Below are 19670 nucleotides of genomic sequence, written 5' to 3'. Positions count from 1 at the left end.
ACCCTAATGATTCAATCGATGTCTCCAGGACTATGACAGGTGGAAAAATGTATGTACACATCTTTAATCTTGTCTGGCCCTAGTTTCACCAGCCATCAGAGCTGCTGGGAGTGGAAAATCTCTCCACTCGTACCTGAGATGTTTGGCCCCTTCTCTTTCTGCCGCTTGGCATCTTAACTTCAGCGGTCTGGGGGTTCGGCCCCCCTGATCAGAGATCTGTTCTCTATACTTGAGTTTATATTGCGATGGTATAATTGTCCCCGTTTTGTTCAGTTCCTAAGTACCATATTTTTACTGTTCTACATATTTCTTACTCCTAATTTGCATACAGCAGAGTGGTTAAGAGTGTGGGGTTTGGAGTCCACTGGGCCTAGGTTGAATCTGGCTTTGTGACCCTGGGTGTCTACTCAAGTCCTCTATACTTTGGTGTTGTCATGTGTAAAAAGGGTCTACTATAGCTGCCTCATTAAATAAGATAACATTTGTAAACATAGTCGCTATGCATAGCCCATAACGAGCACTTAATCAATATGTTATTATATCTGGAATCCAGTCATTAGCCTTTCAAGGATTCAGAAACCGAGGTAGTGATGCTGGGGAGATTTGAACACCAGAGTAGCAGTGAGTCTAACTGAATTCTGTTCATGGGAAATCTAGATTGGGAAGACTGTTTGCCTCTGAATATATTTGTCAAGAACAAAGAACAAGCCTTGACTACCATTATAGCCTCAGATGAGAGTCTATTGGATAGATAGGTCAAATTATGGCCCAAGAGCCAACGCCACTGACTCTCCTAATGATGGATTCCTTTCTGCTGGCCTTTACTCTAGAGATGGATATTTCAGGTCATGTTGATGTCATTCCTTTTCCTTCTGGACCTATAGGGGTTTGGCAGCTGCTGATCTTCCTTTCTTGCCCTCATGATTGCAGAGTGAGATTTGAGGTGTTTGGAGGTGCGGGTGGAGTGGGATTCTTTCTACCGTCTTGGTCAACATCGTAAGGCCAGGGATCTGACAGAACCTCAGTTTGCTTTCTTCCTGGCAAAGCGTCTCAAGGACTCTGTTGATGGGCCATCAAGAACTGACACCAGCTGAAAGGCAGGAGAGAACATGCCAAGGGCAGAAACATCAATGGTAGTTTATGTGTCCTCTAGAACATTCTTTTATGGAAGAAATAGAAAAGGATCAACTCACCCTGTCCTTTTTTTAATTAATAGACTTTATTAAGAGTGGTTTTAGGTTTTTAGGAAAACAGAAAGTACAGTTAGTTCCTGTGTAACCCTCACTTCTGCCACCCGCCCCCCCCACACATGGTTTCTGCTACTATTAGCATCTTGCATTATGTGGTACACGACAATATCATAGACAACAGTGCCACTGCCCTGAGAATCCCCTGGGCTCCACCCGGGCCCCCCTCCCCGTCCCCGCTGCCTCTGGGCCCGGCCATACCCAGCTCATGGCCGTGTTGCAGATGCAGCCTGTCTAAAGGATATCGGCTTGCAAAGGTCACCCTGGTTCTTTTCATTCCTGTCCTTCACAGAATCTAAGGTGCCCCTGATTGTGGGGCGCATCCTGCCTTAGAGATCTCTAAGAAAGAAGCAGACCCGCCACAGTTACACGGAGGTGCACCTTCCATGGTAAGAGGCACTGTGTCCAGATGTGCTACAATGAGGACAAATACGCATCCCGGATAAAATGATAAAATGTGACATAGAGCCCAGGCCCGCACGGGTACAGAGCCTCCGGAGGCTGGTGCCAAGGTTGCTGTTTGGCCTCTGCTGAGGGGACCCTGAGTGGGTTGGGAGGGCCGGTGGTGAGGAGAGGGTGAAGGGGATTGTGGGCAGAAGGAAGCTGAGGGAGGGAGCTCTAGGCTGCGCCCACATCCTCCCCAGCCTTGGTCCTGGAAGTGCACAAACCAGAGATCCCGGGCGAGTTACCGAAACGTGAGCCTCAGTCTCTGCATGTGTGGAAGATCCTAATCCTGACAAGTGACCTGGGACTAGGTGATGAGATAGGCTATGTGACAAGCCTAGGTCCCTGCCTGTGCATGGTGTGTGCTCTCCTCTCCTTCCTCCTTCCTTGACTCCCCCTCTTGCCCCCTGCTCCATCCCTTGTGTCCTTCCACTATCCCCCCAGTCCCCACGCGCCACCCCCCAGTCAGCCTGGGCTGGGGTTACCTCACCTCCCCAGGATGCCGGAGCCCCTGCCTCACCTGGGGCTCTGCCGGCTGCAGCGATTAGCCCCCACAACCAGAGCTGGTGGGCATTACGTGGGGTGCTCACAGATGGCAAAGCCTCCTAGTTCTTGGCCTTGGTGTTCCCAGGGCTGTTGAGCAATTAGGGTGTAGTAACGGGTCGTTGTGCTCACTGAGTGGCTTTAAAACTTGATTAGATAAAGCTCAGGCAAAGCCCAGTAAAATGATTTCTCAGGGACCTTTGAAAGATTGGGATATATCTGAAGCACGGGTTTATTATTTAACAATTGCTAAGATTCTCGGAAACACATGTTCTGCATATTCATGAGGCCAGCAAGGTGCGAAAACTCTGCCATCCACTGCTAGGAATCCCGGGTGGCAACAGGAATCCTGCTCGCCCAGATCCGTGACCTTGGGGAGCCCTGTCCCTTCTGTCTTGTCATCTGCAGAATGGGGGAGTCAGGCCCATCTCCCAGATGGCTGTCAGGGTCCCACGAGGTCCACGAGAGCCCATGGGACCGTCGAGGCAGGTCAGTCCATCCAGAGCTGCCTTCCCAGAGCCTCCTCAGGGCTCGTTGCCATGCCAACGGCTGGCTTGATAAGGACTCAGACTGGCAGATTTAGCAAATAAAAATTCAGGCTGCCCAGTGAAATTTGAATTTCAGATAAACAACGCAGAATTTTTTAATATGAGTACGCCCCAGATATTCCATGGCTCATATTTTACTGTAACTGTATCTTTCTTTTACTGTTGCATGAGACATACTTATGCTGAACAACAATTTGTAGCTTATCTGAAATTCAGTTTCACTGGGCACTTTGTGTTCTATCTGACAACCTTAACAGGGACAGAATATTACCTTGTTGAAAACACTAGTGAAATGTTTCACTTGAAACGGCTGATGTTAGGACAGATTCTGAACTATCTGGTGGCCTCATTTATCACTTGTGAGAGAAGAATAACCAATTTATACATTATTCTCGATAATTAAAAGTTGCTCCACTGAAGTTGGTCCTTTACTAGAAAAGACAAAGTTAAGTACCCCATGGCCTCCTAAGCTGAGAGGAGTGTCTCATGTGAAGAAAAGTTCCATTTTTTCTTTTAAGTTTATCTGGGTTTTTTGGTAATCTCTACACAAAATGTGGGGCTTGAACTCACAACCCCAAGATCAAGAGTCGCATGCCCTTCCCACTGAGCCAGCCAGGTGCCCCAAAGGAAAGATGTTTTATTTATTTATTTTTTTAAGATTTTATTTATTTATCTGACACAGAGAGAGAGAGAGCACAAGCAGGGGGAGCAGCAGGCAGAGGGAGAAGCAGGCCTCCCGAGGAGCAGGGAGCCTGATGTGGGGCTCGATCCCAGGACCCTGGGATCATGACCTGAGCTGAAGGCAGATGCTAAACAACTGAGCCACCCAGGCACCACCAAAGGAAAGATGTTTTAAAAAACAATTCCAGGATGGTTTGTTCTTCACATGGCCTTACAAATTATTTGGGGAATAGTGTATATTTTAGCATCTTAATTTTTTTTAACCTTTTACAGATTACAATTTATGTATTTCTCGGTGGGTAATGAATCTGAGTTATGAAAATAAGCCTAATTATATTTTGATGAGGGGAAGGTGAGAGAAGATAGCAAATAGATAAAAATTAAGAGCAGGTATTTATCTTAAGTAGATTCTAAAATTTGCTTTAAATGCTCTTAAAGTGATTAGTAATTTCTTAATGTTGCTTTAAAAAAAAATGTACTGGGCTAGAGGACCCTACCAATCCTTAACTGATTTTTTTGACATAATCTGGATCTTTGTGAATTTCCTCTTCCCTGAAACGCACACACTTACCCAGGTTGGTGAATGACAGATATTAGTCTGCGGTCGTGCAAGCCCTGTTCTGTGCGTCACAGGCAGCAAACCAACAAAACGGGCAAGGCTCAGCTGCCCCCACCCCCAAACTCCCAAGGGAATTCGTGCTCTATGGGGGGAGAAATCCCTACCAGGGAAGCCTCCAGAATGTGAGAAAGAAGAGAATCAAGCTGACCATTACCACAGCTACCTGCAGGTTCTTTTGCAAACATTGGTCTTATTTAATTTCAGAACAATTTTTTTAGTGACATTATATTATTCCTTTTTTACAGAGAAAACTGAAAGCCAGAGAGGTTGAGTAATATGCTGATGTTATAAAGCTAGTAAGTGATGGAATGAGATTTCAAGTCACATCTGTCTGACTTTGATGAACTATTGGTACAGAGTCCCTAAATGGGGGGATTGGGGAAGAGAGACAAGCTACTTGTAATGGAAGGGGTTGGGGGGGCATCAAGAAAAACTTCCCAGGGAGATCTCATTTGAGCTGAGACCTGGTGGACAGATAAGGTTTTGACATGCAATGGAAAGGGACTTTGGGCCTAGAGAAGAGCTTGAGCAAGAGGCCAGAACTTGGGGGTAGGTACAGAGTTCTAGGTAGTTCCAGGAACTTGACTTTAGCTCAAGGTGAGTGGTAGGATGAAGCAGAAGAGCCAGGGTGGGCCAAGCAGTAGGACCCTGCTAAGGAGTCTCACTGCGTCTGTGGTTGATGGGGACCCAACAAGCGTGTTGACAGGATTAAGTGGGCATGGGGCACAGACTGGATGAGAGGAGCCTGTGATGCTGGAGGCAGACAGACCAGAAAGAAGGTCATCGGGGGGCATGGTGGGGGACAGGGCACCACTGAGAATGGAAAAGAGGAAGGATAGCAGCAGACACGGACGAGGTAGGACTGGGGACCAGGGCGATGGCAGTGGATGGTGGGGGGTTACTGTCGAGGGGTGACCAGCTGACCCGTGAGTATGCCATAAGTTAAAATTCCTGGCCACAAACAAATGGCTGTTTGTAGAGGAGCCCTAGAGATAGCAGGACGTGGGATGGACCTCCCTCTAGGCTGGTTGTATTTGGAAGACTTACACATTCCAGAGTCTGATCCTCAGTGTTTTGGGCTATGACATTTGATTTATTATTATTTTAATCAGGCTCCAATGAACTGATATTAAGCAATCTTATGATACACTTATGTCTGAAAATAAGAATGCAGCTAATAGTTTATTTCTCAGTGGAGACAGTAGGATGAAGTGAATGCTCACATTTGCTGATCAAGACGTTTTTGCCCTGACGACTGATGTGCACTGGAATTCAGATCACACTTAGGAGGCGGATGGGTACATGTGCAATCTGGGCAAAGGGACTCAGTGGGTATGCCGTGGTAGAGGGGTATCAGCCCCATGGGCAGACCTGGCCCCCACGTGACCAGCGTGCCTTCTGGTTGGCTCACTCTTTCTACAGTTGTGTCCTTTTCTTTACATGAAGCTGGGGTCTGAATGTTGGCCAGGAGACCATTTGTTCTCTTGAAGGCGACTTCTGCACATCTCTGCACGGCCCTCGGCGTTTGTTTCTACGGTTTTACGTTGAGAACGCCATCTTGTGCCTTATTTCCAGGCTTGTTGGCAGAAACTCAGCGTGGAATGTGGGTTCCGCCCACATGGGGACAGTTTGGACCCAACTTCCATTCAAGGATGGAAGGAAAGTCCTCTTATCTTCAAGGAGAACATTTGGGCCTGAGGTTTAACAAGGGTATAACATCTTTGTGCATATGGGAAGGTAAACACCTCAGAATATGACCACAGCCTCCATACTTCTTGGTTTTAAGAAAGCTTTCTTTCCATAAAGCAACTTAGCAAGTAATTCTGGGAGGACCACTCTGACGGAGACCTCAGGAGCAGGTGGTAGAAATCTAAGCTTCCAGACACCTCTGGGAACTTAAATAGCGCATTTTGGTCATAGCTCAAGGAGGTAAAAGAGACCCGAGGTGCATGAACCTGCCATTACGAAGCAGAAGGCACAGAGACCCATTCGCGAGTCAAGGACACTTCAGAATTTGGGGTCAGGGGGATTTGATCCGGTCTTGAAGGGCACTCGGATTTGGATCAGAGAAATGGGGAGGGGTCAGTGTGTGAAGGGTTGGAGGGAGGAGTGGGGTAAGGGCCTTTTGCCCTTAAGAGTTGGCTGTCAGCCAGACCCTTCACAAAGTGTTGCTAAATCCCCATTTCGCTTGGGTGTTCCTGACTCCCTTCTGTAAGAGAGCCTGGAAGATTTCTGCCTGTCCCTCCCTGCACCTTACAGGGACTTGGCAGAGAAAGTACTGAGCAAGTAAGTACTCATTCGATCAAGGTTGGAAACATGGCCCATAGCCAATCACTGTCACCAAGCAGTCACCTAGCTTTTATTTACCGAGCACGGACATAGGAGCGTCACCACCGACTAGTGGTGCCATGGTCCCCACTTTAGACATCAGGAGACTGAGATGGGGGAATGGAGCTCCCCAAAGTCACTCTGCTGAGACGGGGTAAGGCTCGGGGGCCCAGCCTCTGTGGCCGGACTTCCACGTGGCCCGGACCAGGCCTGGGAACTTGACACGGTGACCGTGTGGATAGTGGAGCTGCAGAAGATTCTGAGAGCTCATTACCAGTCCATGGAGGAAGCAAAGGGAGAGTAGAGAGGTGCAGGCTTTCACTCGAAGAACTTTAAACCTTCCTTTAACTCGCTTAATAGAATGGCACTGACGTGCAAAGTATTTTCAAATTGTATTTTAATCTTCATCTCTCTCCGAAATTAAAAAAATGGAAATCCATTAGTCTGCATTTTACACGTGGATATCTTCCTAAGATTTTTGTCTTTGTCTCTTTCTCCTTGTTGCCTCTAGAGAAGTGGAAGTGAATGCTTGAGGCAGGGCTAGAGTGTTTTTGGGGAACGCCCTTGACCCTGGACTCATTGCTTCCTGGATGTATTTTTCTGTAGAAGAGGGAACTTGTTTCCTTTAGCTTTTTTTTTTTTTTAAGTTACGGAACATATAAACAAATATGACTAGAGAGAATACCATCAGGATTCCCCATATTCACGGCACCTAAGGTAACTTTAACTATTTCATCTTAGTAGCAGTTGTTTTTCTTTCTTTTTTTTTTTTAAGATTTTTTATTTATTTATTTGACAGAGCGAGATACAGCGGGAGAGAGAGCACAAGCAGGGGGAGCAGGAGAGGGAGAAGGAGACTCCCCGCTGAGCAGGGAGCCTGATACGGGGCTCGATCCCAGGATTCTGGGATCATGACCTGAGCTGAAGGCAGACGCTTAACAACTGAGCCACCCAGGCGCCCCTTAGTAGCAGCTGTTTTTCAAGTGAATGCCAAATATTGTATGTCATGAAATGCCACTCCGAATTAACACAAGGTGTGTTTTATAAAGAATAAGGACACTTTAAAAACATAACCGCAATATTATCGCCACTATCAAAATTAATATTCTCTTAGTATCATGTTATACCATCGAGATTCAGATTTCCCCAGTGGTTTCCGAGCTGTCTTGTTGTTTTTGTTTTTAACATTTGGAGTGTTCAAATCAGGATTTAAATAGGGTCATCCCACTTGTTATGTCTGTCTTCTTTATATTAGAACAGACCCCTCCCACCTTGTTTTTCCCCTTCTTACCTCTGTCCTGTGGAAGGTCCCACATTCTGGCTGTGTGAGTGCTCACAGGGGTGGGGTTTCTTTCACCTGTTCCTCCCTCCCTCCCTGGTAACCTGGGAGTTAGACATGAATGCTCGATAGATCCGGATTTAGTGGTTGTCCAAGAGAATATCTCACTGCAGTGCCTTTCCTCACTGTGGGCAGTGTGCCTCCTGACAGTGGGGAGTCGTTTTAGAGAACAAAATCTGGGTGCTAATGGTGTTGCTGATCCCAAGCTATCGCTGCTTCCAGACCTGGTGAAGTTCAATTTCTCATCTTGCCCAGCGCCTGGAAGGGGTCGGAACCTAATCTGGTGACTGAGTGGGAAAGTGTTTCAAGGAGAATGACAGGCAGGGTTTGGGAGAGAAGAGGTGGGGCAGGGAATGGGGACGGAGTGATCCGAGGTGTTCGGTGCCAGGGAAGGGGGAGGCTCGAGGCCAGGGTGGGATAGCACTATTACTACTGCACTAGTCCGAGCCAAGACTGCAGTATCCCCTCACCTGACTGAGGTGTCCCATCCCCAGTCCCTGTGCCCCTGCCACCCGCCCCTCCCTCCCTGCCCCAGCTGCTCAGGGCAGAAACCTTAGAATCTCTCCCTAACCTCTTCTCCGGCACCCCATCTAGCCTACCGCAGACCCTGTCTATTCCACCTGCCAAAACCCAACTCACCCTCCACGTGCCCACACGCTCTGCCCTCTCCCTGGCTAATCACGCAGCCCACTCCCTGTCCCTGGTCCCCACTGTGAACCTGTTGACGTTTTCCCCACACGGCAGCCAGTCACCTCTTACCTGTGTTCCCAGTTCTAGGCACTGGAAACATCCCCATGTACAAAGCCAGCCCCTTGTCTGGCACAGGTCATATTCAATTAGGTCACGGGATGCTTTGCGCTAAACTGCTGTGACAGCCAGAGAGGGCTCCTCTGAGCCCTCCCGAAAGATCAGCGCCCCCCCACCCCTGCTGTCCTGCCGTCCTGAGAGCCATCTTCCAGGGTATATGTTTCTGTGTCTGCGCATTTGTGTCTCCCCTGCTGGAATCGGTTTGCTCACCGTTACATCCAAGCACCTCCAACTGTGCTGAGCACCCGGTGGGCTCGGGATTTGATGACTGGATGAGCAAGGTCGTTCATGTATCCAGGACTGGAAAGGCAGATGGCACTGGTGCCACGGCTCCGTGATCTCCGAGCGGCTCACCTGGAAGGGAGTTTCAAGAAGCCAGATGTCAGGGCACCAGAGTGGTGCGGTGGGATTTGGGTTCTAGACCCTTTCTTTCCCTCTCCTCCCACCTGAAGGTTTTGACTGAGGGTGGGAAGCATAGGGCTTCTCCCCGGCTTTTATACTCCTCACTCAAGAGAGTCGTATTTCTTGACGTTTGGCCTCGCTGAAAGATTGACCCAATAATTGGAAGCAGAGTCTGACTCCACTTAATATAAAGCTGCTTTTCCACCCCTAACATTATTCACACCATTGTTCATACTGTAAAGTCTTGGAGCATTTTTACTGCCTGGTCTCAGTCCACCTCTAGCTCAAAATCCGTTGCCCAATTCCCCTTCCCTTCATTTGGGAGGATGTGCATATGGTGGGGAGGGGAGCAGGAGAAACCAGTACCCCCTGCCCCGGCCAGTTCAGGCATGTTTTCATGGCCCTTCATTGCCACCTGCTCAAGGCTTCAGGAGAAAGTTACAATGTAGCAACATGAAAGTTACAATGTAGCAACATGACCTTTTCACGATTTGAGCTTCAGGTCCATTCCCTCCATACCCTGCCAAGGGCAAAGTCTGCCTAGAAACAGGCACTTTGTGGGGGCCGGGAGGGGGACAGTGATGGAGGAAGTGGCTTCCCACCATGCCAGCGCCTAGCAGATCAGTTTCAATCAGAGCCCTGCTGCCTGACTTCCCAAACTTTCCTTCCTCCTCCCCCACTCTGCGGAGCCTTTGTAGACATTGTTTCCTAACCTGTCCCACGAAATGTTAACAGCACAGGTATACTGTGTGTGTGCTTCTGGGCATCTTGCCTCAGCATCATCCATCCGATGGCCCGGGCACCGAAGTGGGAAAAGCTGGAATGCCTCCGGGGTGTGGACTGAAATGCAGGAAGTGCACTGGGCTCCTTGTCTGGTGTGGCCGGAAGGGAGCACTGAAAGCTGCGTGAGGCAGGAAGGCACCTGCTGGGGTGCTAACTGGAAATGGTGCAGACAAAATAAAATCCAAGCAAGTGCCCAAATGAGTGGAGCACACTTAGCATCATGAAGTTCGGGAGACCCGGGTCTGTGGCCTTGGATCTGAGATTTCACGGAAATGGGGACATGTACTGAGCCTGGAAGGCTGGATAAGAGGTGGTGGGAAGAGTGGGGGAGAAGAGAAAGTGCGAAGCAGGAGGAACGGGCTCCAGCCATGTTTGCAGCTGGTTAGGGACACCATGAGTGGGGCGTGGGGAGTAGGTAGCTGCACAGTAGGGCCTAGAGGTGGACAGACGGGGACCAGTGCCCAGATCTGGTCTCAGATCAGAAATGCCAGCGTCTGTGTCAGGCCCCATAACATAAAAGATACATTTGGTTATTTAAGTCTATTCTCTTTTACAGTGTGTCCCCGCTTGGCGCCCGCAGCAAGACCCCCCAGGGGCCGCAGCTGAGACCGGACTTTCCTGTTTTCTCAGCTCCCCAGATTGTTCAGTTTCATATATTTATTCCAGTTTTTGCCTAGGGCTCAGAGAGTGCCGGGTGGGTGCTTGATGGATGGCCCCTAGGTGAGGGGTGAAGGACAGGTGCAAAGAGCACGTCTCCAGTCCCCTCCCCAGCGCGGTGTGGCCAGGGGAGAGGCGTGTCCCCTCCACCTTTGGTTCTGGATGGGGACAATAGCACATCATGCATTACAAACTTGAGAGCTTTGCTTTTGCATTTTGGGGGGGCTTCTGAGGATGAGAGGTTTAATTTTTCACCTAATTATTATCAGTTAAAATTATAGGAACTATTAGAAGCACATAATTATATGTACTTAGTTTATAGATTACACATCATTATAGATGTAATTATGTCATTTTTAAAGTTAGATAAAGTTAATTATAAAACTACTATTTTCCTTTGTTGCATCTCTCCCCTGTGTCCAGATGTGGGAGATGCCATATGGTTGACACATGCTTGAACAATGAACTCTGATCAACAGTCTGAATTTCAGGGTCTTTTTGGCAGAAACGTTGCCTGCCCTGTTTTCTTAGACTTCTCCTCAGCACCTCTACCAGAATGGGCGGCACAGAAGAGAGAAAGCGGCAGTCTTGCCAAGCCGTGAGTGAGCAGAAAGTTCAGTGTAAGGTGTGCTGGGCAGGAGGGAACCTTAACACCCCATCCTCCAGGCCGGGGAGAGGTCCTGGCTGTGGGTCTGCGGGATGGTGGGGTCCCCAGGGAGTACGTGCACGACTGGGCTCCACACCAGGGTGGAGGCTGCTCAGCATTGGCTGTGTCCGGGGAGGCTGAGGACAGGGTGGGTCTGGGGTTGCAGATGGAGGGCTGCCTGGAAGTGGACCCTCAGGGTGGTGTGTTGCTCATTTCCTCCATCTCTGGAAGGAGATGTTTTTCTCCATCTCTTCATTACGTCTTTGGTCCTACTGCCGTGGGGTCCCTGGTAGGAGTGATATGCAGAAGACCAGCTCTGTGCCACGCACGTGGTAAATGCTTTGAATACATCGGCACGCTTCACCTTTACCACGAGCCTTCTGCATCTTACAGATAAGGAAGTGACCACCATCCGCCTGAGGCCAAGATATGATCCTTCCCCTGTGATCTTCCTCTTATCTGCCCCCCTCCCAGAACGCTCTCTCTCACCTCCCACCCCACCCCATATAATCACAGCTTTTCGTGTCTGTGCAGCCTCGAGGGGCCTCCTGGGTGCCCGAGTCCGCCGCTCACCCGGGGTTCCACACCCCGCACGCTCAGGTCCCAGCTCTGGGAGTGGACCCAGCTGCCTGGCCCCACGGGTTCCAGGTCCCCATCTGCAAAATGGGGACAGCAGCAGTAGCTTGCCAGGACGCCGCGAGCTAACTCAGTGAACGGTGCTCCTTACCATTTTCCTTCTCTTGCTCCTTTGTTACCGACAGGAAAATAGGTACCTCCTGCTCCCTCCTCGCTTTTCCTCTGGTCCGTCTACCCCTCGTTTCCGACCCGTGACTAAGCTGAGCAGCACAATAGCGAACACAACAGAAGCGACTCTGCCCCCGACCGAGTGTCTCCACCGGCCCGGCCGCCCACGGGGAGCTTGCAAAGCAGGCCGGACGGGGCCCCCCGGGTAGGACTGGGGGTGGCTGAGCCGCGGGGAAGTAGCTGCTGGCCAGCTCCAGCCCCCGCCCGCACGGAGTTGCCACGGGAGAAATGAAGACTGCAGAACTGGGCAATCTGAAAATGTTTAAACAGGACGAAGACGTCCGCATGGCTGCATCATGGTGTAGAAACGGTGCTCGTAAATCTTGTCTGTTACGAGTTTCGGACAGCCCCCGAAGGCCCTGCTGGCTCCCTGGGCGGGTGATCGGGGTGTCCCTTCCCTCCTGCCGGGAAGGAATATGCAGGCCGAGGCTGCAGGGGGTGGCGGGAAGGGAATGTGGTAACTTAGGTATCTGTTGGGGTCAAGTGGGGGAGGGAGGATGGGAAGGAACCGGTTTCGGTGATAAGGCGGTGAGGCCCCGGGGACCAGAGGAAACCTGCTCCTCAGCCGACCTTGTGAGTGGCATGCCTCCCTTTCTCCTGTGTCCCATGCATCTCCTCCAGCTTTGAACGCTTAGATTCCTTCTGAGGTCAAAGTAAAAATGGCTTGAGGGTTGGGCAGCCCTGTCTGTGTTGATGGTGAGGTGGGAATGTTTTCGAGGACCGAGACAGACATGAGAAGGACAGAACCTGGACAGAATGTGAAGTCCCCAAGTGGGTGTCAGCTCCACTCAGCCAGCGAGGTGAGGAAGCTGAGAGGAGCTCAGGGCCCCGGGGTGGGGGGCTCCTGGCGGGGCCACCGCAGAGCCACCAGCAGCCCCAGGAGTGCAGAGCCCACTGTCCCCACAACATCTGGGCCACTGCAGAGGCCAGAGGAAAGCGTGCCGAGTCCCTAACCTGAGGCAGTGCCCCTGGGTAGAAGGACTTCCGGCACAGAATGGAGAGGGCTCCTGGGGGGAGGCAGCGAAGAGGGAAGGGCCCCCCACCCCCCAGGTCCCTTCTTAGGTCAGGGACCGAAGTTTGTTCATTGGCACCAATAAAGGCTGATTCTAACCGACAGCCACATGTGCCCAACCTGCAAGCGTCAGGAGGAGCCGGGAGAGAGAGGTGACTCCAGGGTCTGAGGACACCGGGGGGATGACTCGTCGTGGTCTGAGCATGACCCCCCTGCAGCCATCATCCCTCCCGTGTGGACCCAGTCACCACTCACTTTCCGGGAGAGCAGGAACAGGCTGATCAAGGAGAACCGTGAGGCGTCACTGGAAAGCTCTAGTTAGTGAGGTGCTCCATGAGGACATCGCTGAGGGACAATAGCGGCTTCTCCGTGTTCCAAAGTTGTCTGTCGTTCTTTGCCTTTTGTGTCACATGGCTGTGAGTTTCCCATGGGTGACTCAGTCTCAGGTGGCAGCAAACAATCACCACACACAGTAGGGCCAGGCCTGGGAACCTGGAGGTCCGCATGTTTTTACCTGGGGGTGCCTGACCTTGGAGGAGTCGAATCCCAGCCGCTTTCCCGAGTGACCTTCCTGGGCAGGGGCCTCAGCTGTCCTGGGCCCCTGTGTCTTCCTACAGCCTGCTCCTCCGGGGCCCCAGACAGAACGCCCTCCCCGTGCTCAGGGACGCGTGGGGCCGGGCCCTGAAGGGCCGTGTCCACCGATAGACCCTGCGCTCGCTCACCCTGCTGGCCAAGATATGACTGCCGCGTCACGGTGGTCTGAGCCGGGCCCGGGGAGGCCCCAGGAACGTTGCCCGCCCGGTTCCCTTCCTCCCAGCATCCTCCCACTGAGAGCCCCCTCCCGATGGCACCAAGCCCCCCGCCCCCCTGCTTCCGCTTCAGTTTTGAAATGATGCGTCGTTTTCATTCCTAGCTGTACTGTTTTTCAATTAACTACTCCATTACTGGCCCCAGTTCTTGTCAGCTCAAAGCTCCTATGCTTTTTCCTGGTTGCTTCCCGAGGGTTAGTTTGGAAACACAAAGAAGATGGTGAATGCTGTGGGGGCAAAGACCTTATTTTGCTTCTCTTCTATCTGCGCTTTTAGCATTTGTCATTGACTCCCGGCGTTGTAATGCAAGCTGAGACATCTGCAACCCACAACTGCTGACAAGAGATTTCCCCCCAAATACACAAGGGAAGGACCCTGCTTCCTCACGGGTGTCCTTGGTGCCAGTCACCTGCCCATAGTTTCTGATCAGGTGCCCTTTGGCAACTTCCTAAGTTGAGTTGGAGGTTCCAAAGGGTGCAAGGAGTTGGGACTCCCATTTTTCCTGGAGGGAGAGGGTCAGAGCTCCCCCAGGTTCTGCTGCCGCCCTGGGCAGATGGTGGGGGCAGGCAAGGCAGGCTGTTGAGGGAGCTGCTGGGAGACCCCCCAGAACCCTGTGCATGAGGACCGGGGGCACCATGCCTGCCCTGAGCCCGGGTGCCATGGTGTGGAGTGCGTCTCACTTGAATGACAGATGTCCCCGCTCACATGGGAGCACCCCCACGAGGTAGTTGCCCTTCAGCTAGGAAGATGGCGCTGCCCGGCAGCTGGCTGTGACACTGGAGGGAAAGACTGAGCCAGGCCCTGGCCCACAGCGCTGAGAACAGCCACACCATAGGGTAAAGGAAACCTTAATTCATGGTGGTATTTCTAAGTCGTGTGTCGTTACTTATATAAGAACTTCCAACTAAAACATCAGCCAGGAAGTCATTCAAATGACAAAAGCTTTCTGAGTATCTTCCATGTTGGGTGTTGGGACAAGGGTGGCAGAGACACAAAGATGAGGCGACTCAGGTGCTGCCTGGAGGCCAATCACAAGGTCATTGACATTATTCCACACTCCACGTGGGAATACTTGTTGAAAGACACGCATGGCCCCAGCCTGCAAGGAGCTTAGTGTCAATTCCAGGCAGTAGGACACAGACCCTCTCCCACACTGTTGATTCAAGTGTAGATTGGTAGGATCTTTTTGGAGGACGATTTGGAAATAACCATAAAATTTTAAAATATGCATATGCTTCGACCCATAATTCTACTTTTGTGTATACCTATGCTGGAGAAATACTCTCACAAATATTTTTGTCTAAAACATGCATTTTCAAGGATGTTTATTGCCGTGTGTATAACAGTAAAAAAACAAGGGGGAAATGCTAATCAATGGCAGAAAGCCCACATAAATCACGATGGAGCCACAGTGTGAACTGCCATGCAGGTCCTGTGTTAGCCTTTATGAGGCTGTCATTCTGGCTATTTTTGACCTAAAAAAATGACAGTTTCATATATTGAACAGAAGTTTCTCTGCCTCTGTTTCTTTGTCTTTAAAACGGGGATAATAATAGTGCCTCCCAGTCTCAGAGAGTTAATATGAGCATTTCACACAATACCTCATGCAAAGCCCTTGGAGCGGTCCCCAGCACATGGCCGGAGCCCAAGCAATATTTGCTCATATCACTCTGAACATGTGTCAACATGGAAAGATCCAGAATATACCATTTGGAGAAAAATCACTATATGTATATTTCTACAAAGGTCGATAAAGTGTGAACCCATTTGTGGGTGGGAAACACATGAGTGTGTGTGTATGTCTTTGTGTAAATGCCTAGGAACAGGACGAGATGCCTTCCTTCCAAACTCTTCCTAATGGTTAACCCTGGACGAAGGAGTGGGTTGGGGGCAGGGAGGAGGATGTGCCTCATCAGGGTTCCATTGGGCTGGGGTGGGGGGGTGGAGCAGAGCTGCTGGGAGCTCTGCACTCCCCAGTGCAGAGAAGGGTCGCAGGGACTGGTCCTTATTCAACCACAGGGCTGGCCAGGCTATCTCTGCAGCCGGGGGTGTGGTCTCGGCAGCTCCCTTCGGAGCTTGAAGCCTCAGGGAAGGCAGTCAGAAAGGCGTGATGGGTGTAAGATGAGGAGATCAAGGGGTTGGAACCCCCAAGCGCGCTCTGAATGTCATGTCAGTTCTCATTGCGTCTGGTGTTGAGGGCGTGGGGGCCCTGCATCAGCCAGCAGACACACAGCCCTGGCCCAGGAGTCAGAGAAGCTGAAGGAGGAGGATGTGAAGGAGGGGGAGCAGTTGCAGGCCCCCTCTGCTGCCGCTGCCGCTTTGTGCTGAGGAGGTGAATCAGCAGATCAGCAGCAACGTGCATGAGTTACGCTTTCCTTTCGCCTGCCAAACCGCCCAGGATTGTCCCTTGTGGCCCTCCATACCTGGAAACAAACACACAAACCAGAAAGGCGTCTGGGAAATGTAGTCCGGCCGAGCCTAACGGACACATCACAAAGCCACCAAGGGGAGTTTCACCTTTTCCTCTATATACTTCTGGATTTCTAAATTCTTTTACAATGTGGCTCTATAAATGTATGTATTGTGAATAAAAAAGAAATTGAAAGCCTTTGGTAAAAAAAAAAAAGGAAAGAAAACTCTTGTTCCCAGTGAGATTTAGTGTTTAGTTATATGGCTAATAGTGTCCTGAGAACCTAATTCTCCGCTGTTAGCTGCCCAGCCTCAGCACCATCACCTCCTCCCTGGGCTACGGCACCCACCCCCTAACTGCTTCTGCCCGGCTCTTGGGTCTGTTCCCACTTCAGCCAGAGTGAGCTTTTCAAAATGCTAATCAGATGCTGCTGTGTGCCTATTTAAAAACGCTCCAGGGGCTTCTCATTGCCTTCATTATGAAGCCATAAATCATCGCTCCCCACTCTAGTCCAGAAGTCGCCGTAACACTGTCCCTCTCGGTCTGGCTCCATCTGGCTCTCTCCCTCCCCCGACTCCGTCCCTCTTGCCTTTAGTGGTTGCAGAGCCTAAAATCACCGTGCGTATCACAGTAATAAAAGGCTGGCCACTTACCGATTCCCTACTATGTGCAACATTAGGCTACCTGCCTTGACGCCGTAATCTGATTTAACACCCTCAGTCTCGGGTGAAGTCGAAATGCTTTTCCTATCCCTATTTTGCAGACAAGGACAGGGAGACTTAGGGGACATTGAGAAATGAGCGAGTGGTGAGTGGCACCCCCAGGATTGGAGCCTGGAGTGTCTGACCCCCATAGGCATGAGCACGATATTCAGCAACCATCCATCCTATGAATAAGTCCGTCCTTCCCTGTCACACCACCTTGTGAGTGGAAAACTGTCTTCCCCCTGGGCAGTCGGCTCCAGGAGGGTAGGCATCGAGCCACGCCTCCAGTACCTCGCCTGGTGCTTGCACACAGTAGGTCACTGGTATTTGTTGAAAGCTTCAATGTGCCGGCGCTGTGCTGGGTTCTGGACTAAGGCCAGCGTGAGAAGAACCAGACAATGCAGTCCTTGCGCCCAGGGCTTGCGCTTTGTCATCGGGGAGCTGATCTCACGCTGGATCACAAGCCGCTCTAAGTCCCGGGAGGGTGCTGGGGAAAGTGTGCATCCGCCCCGCCTGACCGCTGCTGGGGAGGAGGGGGGCCCGGAGAGGCATTCAGCGGGTATTTGCAGAATGACGGTGGGATGTGAGTCACAGGAATGGCCAGCCTTATCTGGTGGACTCCCATGTAGTTCTGCTTTTGGGGTTTATCTGTGCTCTGTGGCTGGTAATGGAGGAGATTGGTCCTGCCCATCCTGTCTCTTAGAAGAAATCAGTGCAGCAATATAAGCATCCTTCTACCCAGTGGTGACAAACTCCCTTTGTCCCGGCCGGCGGTGCTGCCTGCCCCTCCCGCCCTCCCTACACACTTACCTTCTCCTTCCCTGACTTGCCACGTGAGGTCCCACTGATGTCACCGTCTGTGGGACAACTGACTGGGGACTTGGCGCTTTCTCCGAGGAATAGGTAGACACTTCTCCTTGTCAAGTAAGGGGAGGGTGTTGGTTTGTTTTTAATGATAATGCTGGATCCTGAGTGGCTGATTTGCTGGGACCTTCCCGTGTGCTCTGTGTGGAGTGCCCTGCAGTGCGTCCTGTACTTGAATCCTCACAGAACCTGTGAAGCGACCCATTCTAAATATTAGGACACCGAGGCGCCAAGAGGTTCACTTGTCCAAAGTCCCACAGTGTTCACTGCTTAGAAACTAGCAATGCCTTCTAGAGAGTTCTAGTGCACCAGTTAGAATGCATCAGTCTCCAACCTCAGGAGAAAGGTTTTAAAACATAGGTTTGCCTGGAGTCAAGATTGCACCTGCTCGTCTGCGTGTGTGTGTGTGCGTGTGTGCATGTGTGTGTAGGGGGTGGTGGCGAGTGAGTCCTCTGCTAAATGCAAATGCGTACCCCACTAATCAGCAATAAACAGGGCTACGACCTTGGCAGAGGCCTCACGCACCCACCCATCCACCTGCCGAACACCTTCAGCTTTCCAAATTCTCTTTAAAACTGGTACATAGATACAGTTTTTACACCAACATGCAACTCTTTTTCTGGACAATTTCTACCATATAGATAGGCGTTTCCTGAAGCAACCAGGTTGGGAATGGGACGCCAGGATTAAAGCCATCACTGAAGAATAAAGTGAAGTTGGACTTCTTTTTTCACAAGCTCCTACAGAGTATTTTAAGTTTCACTTACGCCCGCAGTATAATGGCTCTCATGTAACCTCACTTCCTCACACCCTGGGTCTTCATTATTTTGGGTGCATACAACCATTATGAATGGGAGAGAGAAATAAGGTATTTAGTGTTCTCTGATGGAGTTTATAAGTATCCTGATTAGTCACTTCCCAGGATCTTCAGAATTCTGGGCATGGTCTCATGCCGCCTCTCAGAGCGCTGTGAACACGGGGGCAGGAGTTCTTGATGGATTCAGGCTTTCTGATTGACTTCTCCCCAAGGCAATTAATCAAGGAATGCAAGTCATTTGCCTTCTCAAAGCTTCCTCTCCTTCCCTGGACACTGTGGTGGAGTCTTTCTCGTTTTCCTTCTGCTTCTAAATCATGTCAGGGATGGGGGCCGGGGCAGAAATGATCCAGAACTTGACCCCTAGAAGTTGCTTTCTGCCCCAGCCGGGAGGGGAGAGCCTTGCTCCAGCTTGGCCCAGCAGAACCGAGCCTTGGTCACCACGGATGCGTGAAATAAACGTCTGTCTGTTGTTATGGTTTGTTCCAGAGCTGGTGATGTTGCTGGAGTGGTGGTCGGGCACGGAGTGCGTCATCCACACAGACCCCCAGGCCTACCCCAAGTATGGAAAGGAAAATGCCATCGTGGTTCTGAACCACAAGTTTGAGATTGACTTTCTCTGTGGTTGGAGCCTGGCCGAACGCTTTGGGGTGTTAGGGGTAAGTCGGATTCATATTCCCCCCCTCGCACATTTCCCCGGTTCACCACTATGACTTGCCTTTTTGCTCTCAATCATGCAGGATAACAGAGGCATTCACGGTTTCTACCTGATGAAATGTTCTTCACAATTGCTTTTCATTCCTGCTTGGAATCAAGATGCACGTCTTCTAATGAGCAATAATGATACTGATTCAGCGATTATTATGTGCTAGATACGTTACACACAATTCGTTTATTGACTCCTTACAGAGACATTTACGAATCGATGATATATATCTTCCCTTTTTAAAAAACTGAGTTATAGAGGGTTTAAATAATGTGCTCAAGGTCCCATAGCTAGGAAGTAAGATTTGGATTTGGACTCGTGGTGTGAGTCCACTTCACGTCCTTCATCTCTATGCTCTCCTGCTCTCCTGGCTCACGGACAGTGCTCACCCCTGCCTTTTCATCTTGGTGGGCTTAAGAATGTGGAATCCCCAAGCTAGAGAGTTTCAGTGGCAGAATTCAGAATGCCCATGAACTTCTATATCCTCCAACTAGTTTGACTCC

General features: G+C 50.6%; 1 protein-coding gene across 5 annotated transcripts in view; it reads left to right on the top strand.

Moving 5' to 3' along the window:
* Window positions 1-19670, top strand: part of LOC118001936 (1-acyl-sn-glycerol-3-phosphate acyltransferase delta) — a 119530-nt gene that overhangs the window by 70625 nt on the left and 29235 nt on the right. For all 5 annotated transcript variants that reach the window (XM_034992124.1, XM_034992123.1, XM_034992125.1 and 2 more), the window contains one exon: window positions 18951-19120. In XM_034992124.1, coding sequence (XP_034848015.1) covers window positions 18951-19120 — 170 coding nt within the window. The remainder of the gene's footprint in view (window positions 1-18950; window positions 19121-19670) is intronic.

Source organism: Mirounga leonina, unplaced genomic scaffold (assembly GCF_011800145.1).
Source record: "Mirounga leonina isolate KUSES-001 unplaced genomic scaffold, KU_Mleo_1.0 Mir_55, whole genome shotgun sequence".
Lineage (NCBI taxonomy): Eukaryota > Metazoa > Chordata > Mammalia > Carnivora > Phocidae > Mirounga > Mirounga leonina.
The sequence above is the reverse complement of the archived record's forward strand: the minus strand, read 5'-3'. Positions and strand labels throughout refer to the sequence as shown.